Source organism: Eucalyptus grandis, chromosome 9 (assembly GCF_016545825.1).
Source record: "Eucalyptus grandis isolate ANBG69807.140 chromosome 9, ASM1654582v1, whole genome shotgun sequence".
Taxonomy (NCBI): Eukaryota; Viridiplantae; Streptophyta; class Magnoliopsida; order Myrtales; family Myrtaceae; genus Eucalyptus; species Eucalyptus grandis.
In genome coordinates this window covers 42,768,705-42,780,897 of record NC_052620.1, presented here as the reverse complement: position 1 = coordinate 42,780,897, position 12,193 = coordinate 42,768,705, and the positions used below count along the sequence as shown (strand labels likewise).

The 12,193-nt window shown below is 39.2% G+C and overlaps 1 protein-coding gene and 1 pseudogene across 1 annotated transcript; both read left to right on the top strand.

Moving 5' to 3' along the window:
* The first annotated feature begins 8,511 nt into the window (after positions 1-8,511).
* LOC104420861 lies at positions 8,512-10,170 on the top strand (annotated as a pseudogene).
* A 1,304-nt stretch (positions 10,171-11,474) lies between these two features.
* Positions 11,475-12,185, top strand: LOC104419951 (protein phosphatase 1 regulatory subunit INH3). The gene has a single exon (XM_010031790.3). The coding sequence runs from the start codon at positions 11,530-11,532 to the stop codon at positions 11,923-11,925; it is 396 nt and encodes a 131-aa protein (XP_010030092.1). The 5' UTR covers positions 11,475-11,529; the 3' UTR covers positions 11,926-12,185.
* The last annotated feature ends 8 nt before the right edge of the window (positions 12,186-12,193 follow it).

The following is a 12,193-nucleotide window of genomic DNA, read 5'->3' as shown; positions in this document are numbered from 1 at the left end:
ATCTCCATAGAAAAAATTAAGCGATTAGTAAATAATGGAGTACTTAGTACTTTAGATTTTACTGATTGTGATACTTGTGTGCACTACATAAAGGGAAAGCAAACTAACAAGACGAAGAAATGTGCCAAAAGGAGTACAAAAATATTAGAAATCATACATACGGATATTTGTAGTTCGGATATGGACTCATGTAGTCAGAAATACTTCATCTCTTTCATAGATGATTATTCACGTTACATGTATCTCTACTTGCTTCATAATAAGCATGAAGCATTAAATGCTTTTAAGGTATTTAAGGCGGAAGTAGAGAAACAATGTGGTAAACAAATTAAGATCGTGAGATCAGATACAGGTGGAGAATTCTATGATAGATATACTGAAGATAGACAAGCATATGGTCCATTTGCTAAGTTTCTTCAAGAGCATGGGATAATTGCCCAATATATTATGCTTAGTTCTTCAGACTAAAACGATGTAGCGGAAAGAAGAAACAAAACTTTATTGGACATGGTGCAGAGTATGCTTAGCGGCTCTAAACTTTCTAAGTCCTTGTGGACCGAAGCACTTAAAACGACTATGTACATATTAAATTGAGTTCCGACCAAGGTTATCCTAAAGACACATTTTGAGTTATTTAAATGTTGGAAATCGAGTTTGCAACATGTACGCATTTGGGATGCCCGTCTGAAGTGAGAGTTTACAATTCACAAGAAAAGAAGTTGGACCCAAAGACCATAAGTGGATATTTCATTGGATATGCCGAAAGGTCTATGGGATACGAGTTTTACTGTCCATTTTACACCACTAGAATTGTAGAATAAAAAAACGCAAAATTTCTTAAAAATAACTTGATTAATGAGAGCAATCAATCAAATGATCTTGTTCCTAAGAAAGATCATTCAGACACTCAACCTTCCACTTCAAGGTTAAGGTTTATTGTTGTTCATAATGCCCCTTTAGTTCAACCGGTTATTGAACAACAAATTGGTGAAGTTCCACAATCTGCTGATATTAATCTAGTAGATCCAGTTGTTCAGCAATTATCATAAACTGTTGAACAACCAGTTGCACAACATGCTCCTCAAGCAAATGTTAATGCAACATTGAGAAGATTTGCTAGAATAAGAAAATTGATAATTCCTAGTAATTATATTGTGTATTTACAAAAGTCTGACTACAATATTAGAGTTGAGAAGGATCCTGAAACGTTGTCACAAGCCATGGATAGTGATAAATCTAATTGGTGGTACAATGCCATGAAGGAAGAGATGAGTTTTATGGCATCTAACGAAGTCTGGGATTTCGTTGAGTTACCCAATGATGCAAAGGCCATTAGTTATAAATAGGTCTTCAAAACTAAGAAAGATTCATTGGGTAACATTGAAAAATATAAACCTAGACTCGTTGCCAAAGGGTTCACTTAAAAGGAAATAATCGATTACACGGATACTTTTTCTCCTATATCTAAGAAAGATTCTCTTTGTATTATTTTGGCATTGGTTGCCCATTTTGGTATTGAATTACATCAGATGGATGTGAAAACGGTGTTCCTCAATGGAGAACTAGAGGTGGAGGTTTACATGAAACAACTAAAAGATTCCCCTCTAGTTAAGGTGAGCATTTGGTGTGCAAACTTAAGAAATCTATATATGGCTTGAAACAAGTATCTCGCCAATGGTACTTAAGGTTCCGTGATGTCATCTCTTCATTCGGTTTTGTAGAGAATGTTATAGATCAATGTATATACCAAAAGGTCAGTGGGAGCAAAATTTGTTTCCTTGTGCTATATGTGGATGATATTTTACTTACAACCAATGACAAGAGATTACTATATGAGATGAAACAATTTCTTTCTAAGAGTTGTGATATGAAGGATATGGGTGAGACATCTTATGTCATTGACATTAAGATCCATAGAGATAGATCTCGAGGAATTTTAGAACTATCTCAAGAAACCTATATCAATAAAGCCCTAGAGAGATTTTGAATGAAAAATTGTTCACCAAGTATAGCACCCATTCACAAGTTCAATTTGAACCAATGCCCGAAGAACGATCTAAAAAGGGAATAAATGTACAATATTCCATATGTTTATGCTATTGAAAGCTTGATGTATACTCAGGTTTGCACTCAGCTTGACATCATTTTTGTTGTGGAAATGTTGAAAAGATATTAGAGTAATCCAAGTATTGACCACTAGAGAGCTGCAAAGAAAGTGATGAGATACTTTCAAGGTACCAAATACTACATGCTTATGTATAGATGGACTGACAACCTGGAAGTAGTCGGTTATTTGAATGCGGACTTCACGGGCTACTTTGATTCACGAAAATCAACACCTGAATACATTTTTATGTTAGCTAGCGGAGTCGTGTCATGGAAAAATGCCAAGTAGACTTTGATTACTACTTCCACTATGGAGACTGAGTCCATTTCTTATTTTGAGGCTACCTTACACGGTGTATGGTTGAAAAGTTTCATTATTGGGCTTAGAATTGTTGATTCTATTTCTAGGTCATTAAGAATATATTGTGACAATTTAGCTGCGGTTTTTATGGCTAAAAATGCCAAAAGTGGCAGTCGAAGTAAGCATATCGATATTAAGTATTTAGCCATAATGGAATATGTTAAAGAGAACAAAATGGTAACAGAACACGTTAGCACTGAATTGATGATAACTAATCCTTTAACTAAATGCATGCCACCAATGAAGTATAAGGATCATGTGACTAGTATGGGAGTGGGTCCCATAATGTAATTTGTTGTCATATGAATGATTTTGTTGTATGAAACTTTTATTTTATTGTAATGTTGATTCTCAATTTCGGTGTACATATTTTGTTGTTTATGAGAATAACATTTATCATTGGTTTTGGAATAAACATGGGATTTATTCATTAAGATATGTTATCACATATAGGCTGACATTAAAGAAATAAGATGTATTGTGATACATAGAAAATATTACTCACTCTTAGAGGACATGTTGCCATGATCCATGTGTTTTGTTTTTTTTCTTTAAGTATAAAGTTTTGTGAGATTAGTTGGATAATCCGTATGATGAAAATGAGGAGATCGAGTGGGAGAATGTTATTTATTTTTATGATCCCACATTTACGGCCCCACATTTTCTCTTTAAAATGGCGGTTATTCGACATGAAGTTTTTTCACATTTCGTACCTTTTTGTGACAACTGTCCATTTGGTAACCGTCTTGATGGGAGATGGTATATAAATGAATGATCGTTCATTTCTAATGGGGTAATTACAAGGTCTAACACAAACCTTCTCATTTGAAATGCACCATTAGTACGGGAGGGAATTGGGTTAGTAGTGTGTGCCCGATATTTTTTTAAAATTTCAGGATTTTCCGACGAACATGAATATGAACAATGGCTGGAGGTTTGTCTATAATTGATCATCGCTTTGCATTATGAATTTTTATGTCTTTCAGTTATAACTTAATGACTTGGATTGGAATCTATGTAAAAGTATACTTTCCTCTTGCTTACCGTGTATCGTATCCCTGCTGCAAGTGGATTATATTCTTTAGCCCAACTCCAACATTTGCTTGTGTCTGTGTAAAGAGGATGTGTTTATAACATCGACCATTTATGTGATATGATCATGACGGTGATTTTGGTTCTCTTTAGGAATCATCACGCGGTTAGAATTTACTGCCTCGTTCTTGCAAGGCTATCGATGGCAACAAACTACGACAACTACCTATTGAAGTTTGCTAGGCAAAGTCATGGTCCTGTTCTTTTGCATGGATTTATTCTCTACCAGCTTTCTCATCAGAGATTTTTCTCTTTTGCCAGGCAAAGGTTGATTGTACAATCCTTTTCTACTAACCAACATTTGAACAGTGGCCATCGAGAATGTTGCATTGAATTTGGAAGCAAGAAGCATGCACGAACTTTCCAGGCATAGTTGTTAAAGTGATGTGTGTTTGTAATTCTTCCTTCCTCAAAAACCGATTGATTTGCTTCACATTTGCATAGCTAACCCATATTTAGAAATTGATCTGTATAGGATACATCTCGTCGACAGAAATCTTTTCATCAATTCATCTGTTCCAGCATCTTACACAAATCAAGAAAAAGATAGGGCACACTCAAGTATGACGTGAGGGACAAAAGAAAGCCATGAGATGAGCTCATTCTATACTTGACATGGTAGATCATAGCTTAAAGTTACTCATAGAGTAAAACATATATCCTAACCATACTACGGGTTGCAATGCGCATTGTATCTATGCTACCTATAGAGGAGAAAATTCAAAGAGCGATTTGCGCGAAATTGACCATTTTACCCTTTTTATAACTTCTTTAGATTCCATTGCATTCTCAACTTCTTCATTTTGTTTTGTGCACTCATTTTTGGTTCCATTTTTGCTTCAATTACTAATATATTTTCTTGTATGTGCTGGTGTTGGCAAAATGTATTAAGTGACCAGTTTTTTTAGTCTTGTTGAATATTAAATTATTAAAATGGAGGCAATCCCAATTAGCCAATTCATTTTTCGTATCTCAAATAAGAAAAGAAAGAGTCCTTACGGCTTTTATAGAGCCAACTTCGTTTCTTAAATTGAAAAATTGACTACGCGGTTAGGCATTTAATTTGGATATAGTAGATTACGATGTCTAATCAAAAGAAGGCTATCACATGTCTTCGCGGAGGGCTTTACTCGATCCATGTAGACAGCAGCAAAGTTGTTTCCTAATATTCGTTGGATTAATCGAGTTGCAAGAGTCAAACACCCACAAATAGCACAAAAGAATGGAGGGACCAGACGACAGACGAGTCATCACGCCATAAGAGAATAGAAGAAAGGCCTAGGAAGGAGATCCTCATTGCCCACCAACTTTCTTTCAAGTCGCCATGCAATTTACAGGCTGCCAATACAAATATTCATGGACTCTTGATATACATAAAATCGCAAAAACAATCAGTCAAACTCCTTGACCTTCGACTTTTCATCCTCATTTTCTCCCAATCCAGAAAATGACTCGATAAAAAATCAGATCAAGATCGCCTCTACTTTTCCAAATGCAACTAAACAAGTATGATGGCGATCTTTGGCAATCCTGCGGCGGCGGTCGGTGTGACGGTCGGTGGTCGTGCGGTAGTCGTGCATAGGTCGTGCAGCCGTCATGCGGCCGTGCGGCGGTTGTGCGGCGGCAAGTGGCGGTTGGTGGTCCATGAGTAAGAAGAAAAACCAAATAAATACAAAAAAAATTAAATTTTTACCAAACGGATTTATATTCATTTTCTATTCCAAGAATATAAATTTTGTATAATTACCAAACACCTTATTTTACTCAGAAATTGTTCCGGGAGTATAAATAGAAAAAAACTATTTCTGAAAATAAATAATTCATCGGAATAGAAACGTTGTCATGCGTACCCTAAATATATAGCAAAGTGAATAATCAGTATGTACATACACGATGGCCTCAACCCCTGGTGCTGCTACGTCCTTATGTCGCTTCGCGATATTCTTTTCGATGCTAGTACTCTTGAGCATGTCCTGCCATGCACAGCTTTCCTCCACGTTTTATGACGAGTCATGCCCGGATGCGCTCACTGCAATAAGGACTTCCATCAGAATCACGGTCTCAAGGAAGCGCCAGATGGCTGCTTCTCTCATCTGACTCCATTTCCACAATTGCTTCGTCTAGGGTTGCGATGCATCGATACTACTGGACAATAGCACCACCAACTCTAGCGAGAGAGACACCCCATAGAATAGAGGCTCTGTGAGAGGTTACGAGGTGATAGACTATGCAAAGTCGGAAGTAGAGAAGATCTGTCCAGGAGTCGTGTCTTGTGCGGATATTGTTGCCGTCATAGCTCGAGATGCTTTTGTTGCCGTAAGTCTTCCCATAATTCTGAAGATATGCATCTTATGACCACTTTATTACTTTCGAATATCGACTACAAGTTTAAATCGTTTTCCTTACCAATATAATTGATGATGTTTTGACGAAAATGTAGGTTGGTGGTCCTTCTTGGACGGTGAAGCTCGAAAGAAGAGACTCAACCACCGCAAGCCCATCACTTGCATCAAGTGATCTTCCGTCATTTCGAGAAGGCCTCGAGAAACTCGTGCCTAAATTTGCAAGTGATGAGTTTTTTATGTGATGATGGGCTTATTTAGGCTCGTCCGTCCATGTTGGGCCAAAAATCTAGCCCATAAGTGAAGGGCCCATAGAAGAAGAGTACAGTTACTATGGATAAAAGAAAAAGTGGGGATTTTTGAATAAAAAGAAAATATGATCAGTTGGTTATTTTGTGAAGTTATGTAATCTGAGAAAAAAAGAGAATACGTTTTTCTCTGTTCTACGCTCTCTCAGTTTCTCCCCAAAAACAGTACGTACCTTTAAAGAACAGTATCATAATTCATCTACAAACTGCGATAGCAGTGTTTTAATCTGTGAAATACAAGGTACGTTCGACTCTATAATGTACCTTATGATCGGTGTAACATGTGTTTTCTAGGCACGCTTTTCGCATTTATTTTTCGGTGTTCGATTGAGTATTTGATCGTTTTCTACTAACCAACATTTGAGCAGTGGCCATCAAGAACGTTGCATTGAATTTGGAAGCAAGAAGCATGCACGAACTTTCCAGGCATAGTTGTTAAAGTGATGTGTGTTTGTAATTCTTCCTTTCTCAAAAACCGATTGATTTGCTTCACATTTGCACAGCTAATCCATATTTAGAAATTGATCTATATAGGATACATCTCGTCGACAGAAATCTTTTCATTAGTTCATCTATTCCTGCATCTTACACAAATCAAGAAAAAGATAGAGCACGCTCGAGTATGACATGAGGGACAAAAGAAAGCCATGAGATGAGCTCATTCTATACTTGACATGGTAGATCATAGCTTAAAGTTACTCATAGAGTAAAACGTATATCCTAACCATACTACGGGTTGCAATGCGCACCGTATCTATGCTACCTATAGAGGAGAAAATTCAAAGAGCGATTTGTGCGAAATTGACCATTTTACCCTTTTTATAACTTCTTTAAATTCCATTGCATTCTCAACTTCTCCATTTTGTTTTGTGCACTCATTTTTGGTTCCATTTTTGCTTCAATTACTAATATATTTTCTTGTATGTGCTGGTGTTGGCAAAATGTATTAAGTGACCAGTTTTTTTAGTCTTGTTGAATATTAAATTATTAAAATGGAGGCAATCCCAATTAGCCAATTCATTTTTCGTATCTCAAATAAGAAAAGAAAGAGTCCTTACGGCTTTTATAGAGCCAACTTCGTTTTTTAAATTGAAGAATTGACTACGCGGTTAGGCATTTAATTTGGATATAGTAGATTACGTTGTCTAATCAAAAGAAGGCTATCACACGTCTTCGCGCAGGGCTTTACTTGATCCATGTAGACAGCGGCAAAGTTGTTTCCTAATATTCGTTGGATTAATCGAGTTGCAAGAGTCAAACACCCAGAAATAGCACGAAAGAATGGAGGGACCAGACGACAAGCGAGTCATCACGCCATAAGAGAAGGAAGGAGATCCTCACAGCCAACCAACTTTCTTTCAAGTCGCCATGCAATTTACAGGCTGCCCAATACAAATATTCATGGACTCTTGATGTACATAAAATTGCAAAAATAATCAGTCAAACTCCTCGACCTTCGACTTTTCATCCTCATTTTCTCCTAATCTAGAAAATGACTCGATCAAAAATCAGATCACGATCGCCCCTACTTTTCCAAATGCAACTAAACAAGTACGATGGTGACCTTCGGCAATCCTGCGGCGGCGGTCGGTGGTGACGGTCGGCGGTCGTGCGGCGATCGTGCAGCTGTCGTGCGGCACGAAAGAATGGAGGGACTAGACGATAGGCGAGTCATCATGCCATAAGAGAATAGAAAAAAGGCCGAGGAAGGAGATCCTCACAGCCCACCAACTTTCTTTCAAGTCGCCATGCAATTTACAAGCTGCCCAATACAAATATTTATGGACTCTTGATGTACATAAAATTGCAAAAATAATCAGTCAAACTCCTCGACCTTCGACTTTTCATCCTCATTTTCTCCCAATCCAAAAAATGACTCAATCAAAAATCAGATCAAGATCGCCCCTACTTTTCCAAATGCAACTAAACAAGTACGATGGTGACATTCGGCAATCCTACGGCGGCGATTGGTGGTGATGGTCAGCGGTCGTGCGGCAGTCATGCAGCCGTCGTGCGGCGGTTGTGCGGCGGCGAGTGGCGGTTGGTGGTCCGTGAATAAGAAGAAAAACCAAATAAATACAAAAAATTTTAAATTTTTACCAAACGTATTTATATTCATTTTCTATTCCAATAATATAAATTTTGTATAATTACCAAATACCTTATTTCATTCAGAAATTGTTCCGAGAGTAGAAATAGAAAAAAAAACTCTTTCTAAAAAGAAATAGTTCCTCAAAATAGAAACGTTACCATGCGCACTCTAAATATATAGCAAAAAGAATAATCAGTACATACATACATGATGGCCTCAACCCTTGGCGCTGCTACATCCTTATCCTTATGTCGCTTCTCAATATTCTTTTCGATGCTAGCGCTCCTGTGCATGTCCTGCCATGCACAGCTTTCCTCCACATTTTATGACGAGTCATGCCCGAATGCGCTCACCGCAATAAGGACTTCCATCAGAATCGCGGTCTTAAGGAAGCGCCAGATGGCTGCTTCTCTCATTCAACTCCATTTCCACAATTGCTTCGTCTAGGGTTGCGATGAGTCGATACTATTGGACAATAGCACCACCAACTCTAGCGAGAGAGACGCCCCATAGAATAGAGGCTCTGTGAGAGGTTACGAGGTGATAGACTACGCAAAGTCGGAAGTAGAGAAGATCTGTCCAGGAGTCTGTGTCTTGTGTGGATATTGTTGCCGTCGCAACTCAAGATGCTTCTGTTGCCGTAAGTCTTCCCATAATTATGAAGATATGCATCTTATGACCAATTCATTACTTTCAAATATTGACTACAAGTTTAAATCGTTTTCCTTACCAATATAACTGATGTTGTTTTGATGAAAATGTAGGTTGGCGGTCCTTCTTGGATGGTGAAGCTCGGAAGAAGAGACACGACCACTGCAAGACCATCACTCGCATCAAGCGATCTTCCGTTGTTTCAAGAAGGCCTCGAGAAACCCGTGCCTAAATTTGCAAGTGATGGGTTTCTTATGTGATGATGGGCTTATTTAGGCTCGTCCGTCCATGTTGGGCCAAAAATCTAGCCCATAAGTGAAGGGCCCATAGAAGAAGAGTACAGTTACTATGGATAAAAGAAAAAATTGGGATTTTTGAATTAAAAAAAATCCAATCAGTTGGTTATTTTGTGAAGTTACGTAATCTGACAAAAAAAAAAGAATACGTTTTTCTCTGTTCTATGCTTTCTCAGTTTCTCCCCAAAAACATTACGCACCTTTGAAGAACAGTATCAAATGAAAGACAAGATATGTTTGACTCTGTAATATACTTTATGATCGGAGTAAGGCACGCTTTCCCCATTTATTTTTTGGTGTTCGATTGAGTATTGGATCGTTTTTTCAGGAATCCGTTTTCCCTACAACAAGCAAGGGCCTTAGCGTTAGAGACATGGTTGCCCTCTCAGGTATAAACGAAATGCTTATTCAAACCTGACGATGGAGCTTGGCCCATCCAAGAATTTCTCATTCTTGCTTGCTCACAAGCTCGGATGATATGAATAAAAGGGAGAAATAATGCCGACGTGCCCTTTTCTGCCTACGTTATGCAGGTGCTCACACTCTAGGGCAAGCTCAGTGCTTCACGTTCAGGGAAAGAATCTACAGCAACGGCAGCGACATCGATGCGGAATTCGCCAGCACCCATAAGCGTCGGTGCCCGGCGAGAGGCGACAACGCGACTCTGGCCCCGCTCGATGTGGTGACCCCCGATTCATTCGACAACAACTACTTTAAGAATCTGATGCAGAAGAAAGGCCTGCTCAAGTCGGACTAAGTCCTTTTCAGCGGAGGGTCCACCGACAATATCGTCTCCGAGTACAGCAAGAAGCCTGCAAGCTTCAAGTTGGATTTTGCGGCCGCCATGGTAAAGATGGGCGACATAAGTCCGCTCACACGTTCAAGTGGCCAGATCAGGAGGATTTGCAGCTCTCTAAATTAACAAGCCCGAAAACTCATCAAGATTTCATTTGTTCGAGTGCGGGTGTTAATGTCATATTTGCCTTTAATCCTGATCTTGAAATTCATCAAGATTTCATAAGTTCTCGAGTGCTAAGTGTGAATGCAATTTTTGTCTTTAATCTTTATCTTGTCAAGAATCCGTCAGTTGTCGAACTGTTATAAAATAAGTCATCTTTACTGATCTTTTTTGGTAATTCAGTGACCAATTCTCGAACCCCCTTTGCTATTTTCTTGCGAGTTATTGATCAAGAACGATATGTGTTCAAATGAGAGAAGAACACTTTTCTTGGGCCACATGGACAATTGCATGTCTTCCCCCACAATTGCCGTGAGAGTTTATATCGAATAATTAACAAAACCCAAAGAGCGCTTTATTAAATTCTTGTTTTCTCTTTGGTCGAGATAATGCTTAATTAAATTTAATAACTTCATTATGCATCTGGAAAAAATAAGGTTATTAAAAATTTTATTCCTTAATTTCTTTCCCAACTCAAACTACCATAGAGATAACTTATTGGGTTTCCGTACGGAAATGGAAAAAAAGGGAAGAAGGAGGGAGGCAGAGACTCCTCAGGCTAAATTATTACGTTGGATAGAACTACGAGCTACATCATACAATCGATTTTCAATGTCCTCCGGTGACAACGGGCTTTGCAACAAGCCTTGCCAGGACCACTAAATAATTGTTTGAACAACAAGTTACATTTACATATTATCAGGGTTAGCATTGATATGTTTGGAGTGATGAAAGAAATAACTAATTATTCCTTCTATCTTAGGCTTTTTTGTTTTCTTGCGTTAAAAAATAATTAAGAAATACTTATGATAATTATTAGAGCCAACAAAATTAGCAATATTATCCGTGAACATATTGAGCAATTAATAGGGAAGTAAAGATTGTAAATAACATACCATACTACAAGTAGGCGACGTCTTGATGAAATAATGGCGGGTGAATTAATAGAATTTGGTGCATTGTCACGTTCTTGTCAAGTTACTTTGGAAATATTTCTTGCCTAAAAGCTTATAGTATTGAGATAGAGATATTACCGAAATTTGTTTTTGATACTTTAAGCATGAAAAAACTTGTGATGAACAAGGACGACGTTAAAACATGAAAAAAGTTTTTAAAAAATGACGTGGCAAATTCATACATTGCGTTCCCTTCATTCTGAACCTGATTTTTGTATCATGGGCCTAGATTAGGCCCATGTCCAGGCCCAGGCCCAGAAGTTCTGGCCGAAAGGCGAAGCGCGGCTATTCTTCCGAGTCCGACGACATTCCCATTCCGATTCCGTCTCAACGCGCAGAGAGAGAGAGAGAGAGAGAGAGAGAGAGAATGGCTCGATCCATGGTCACGATGACCAACGCCGCCACCGCATCCCCGAGCGTCACGGCCACCGTCACCGTCACCGTCGAGGACCGCGCTCCGCCTCCCGCTTCTTCCTCCTCCTCCCAAAGCGGCAACACCGCCCTGGTCCTGCGGCTCAAGCGGGTGAACGACAAGAAGAAGAAGGTGACCTGGAAGGAAGGCACCGTCGACAACGAGTTCCTGCAGAAGAAGAGCTCCAAGAAGTGCTGCATCTTCCACAAGGAGAAGTCCTTCGACGAGGACTGCAGCAGCGACGAGGACGGCGACGCCCCGGATCACCCGCACCGCCACCCCCACCCCCATCACGGCGATGAGCATCGCTGCGACGGGGGCGCTTCTTGCTCTAACGACGGGGGCAATTGAAGGTGGCGGTTCGTTTTGGATTGGTGTCGCGCGGCTTTCCGAGATCCAGCCGGTGTATCTGTGCTGCGTATTCCCCCTCCCCGCCCCCTAATGTAGCTGAACTTTTTTTTTTTTTTAGGTTTCTTTTTTTCTTTTTCTTTTTGGTTTGCTTGTTTTGGAGGGAGTTGCGTCATTGACATTTCTGCTAATTTCTCTGGCTACGATGTAATTGACTGGATCGCTGGATGTTGAATTGAAATACATACAGAGTTTTGGATGAACATGTCTT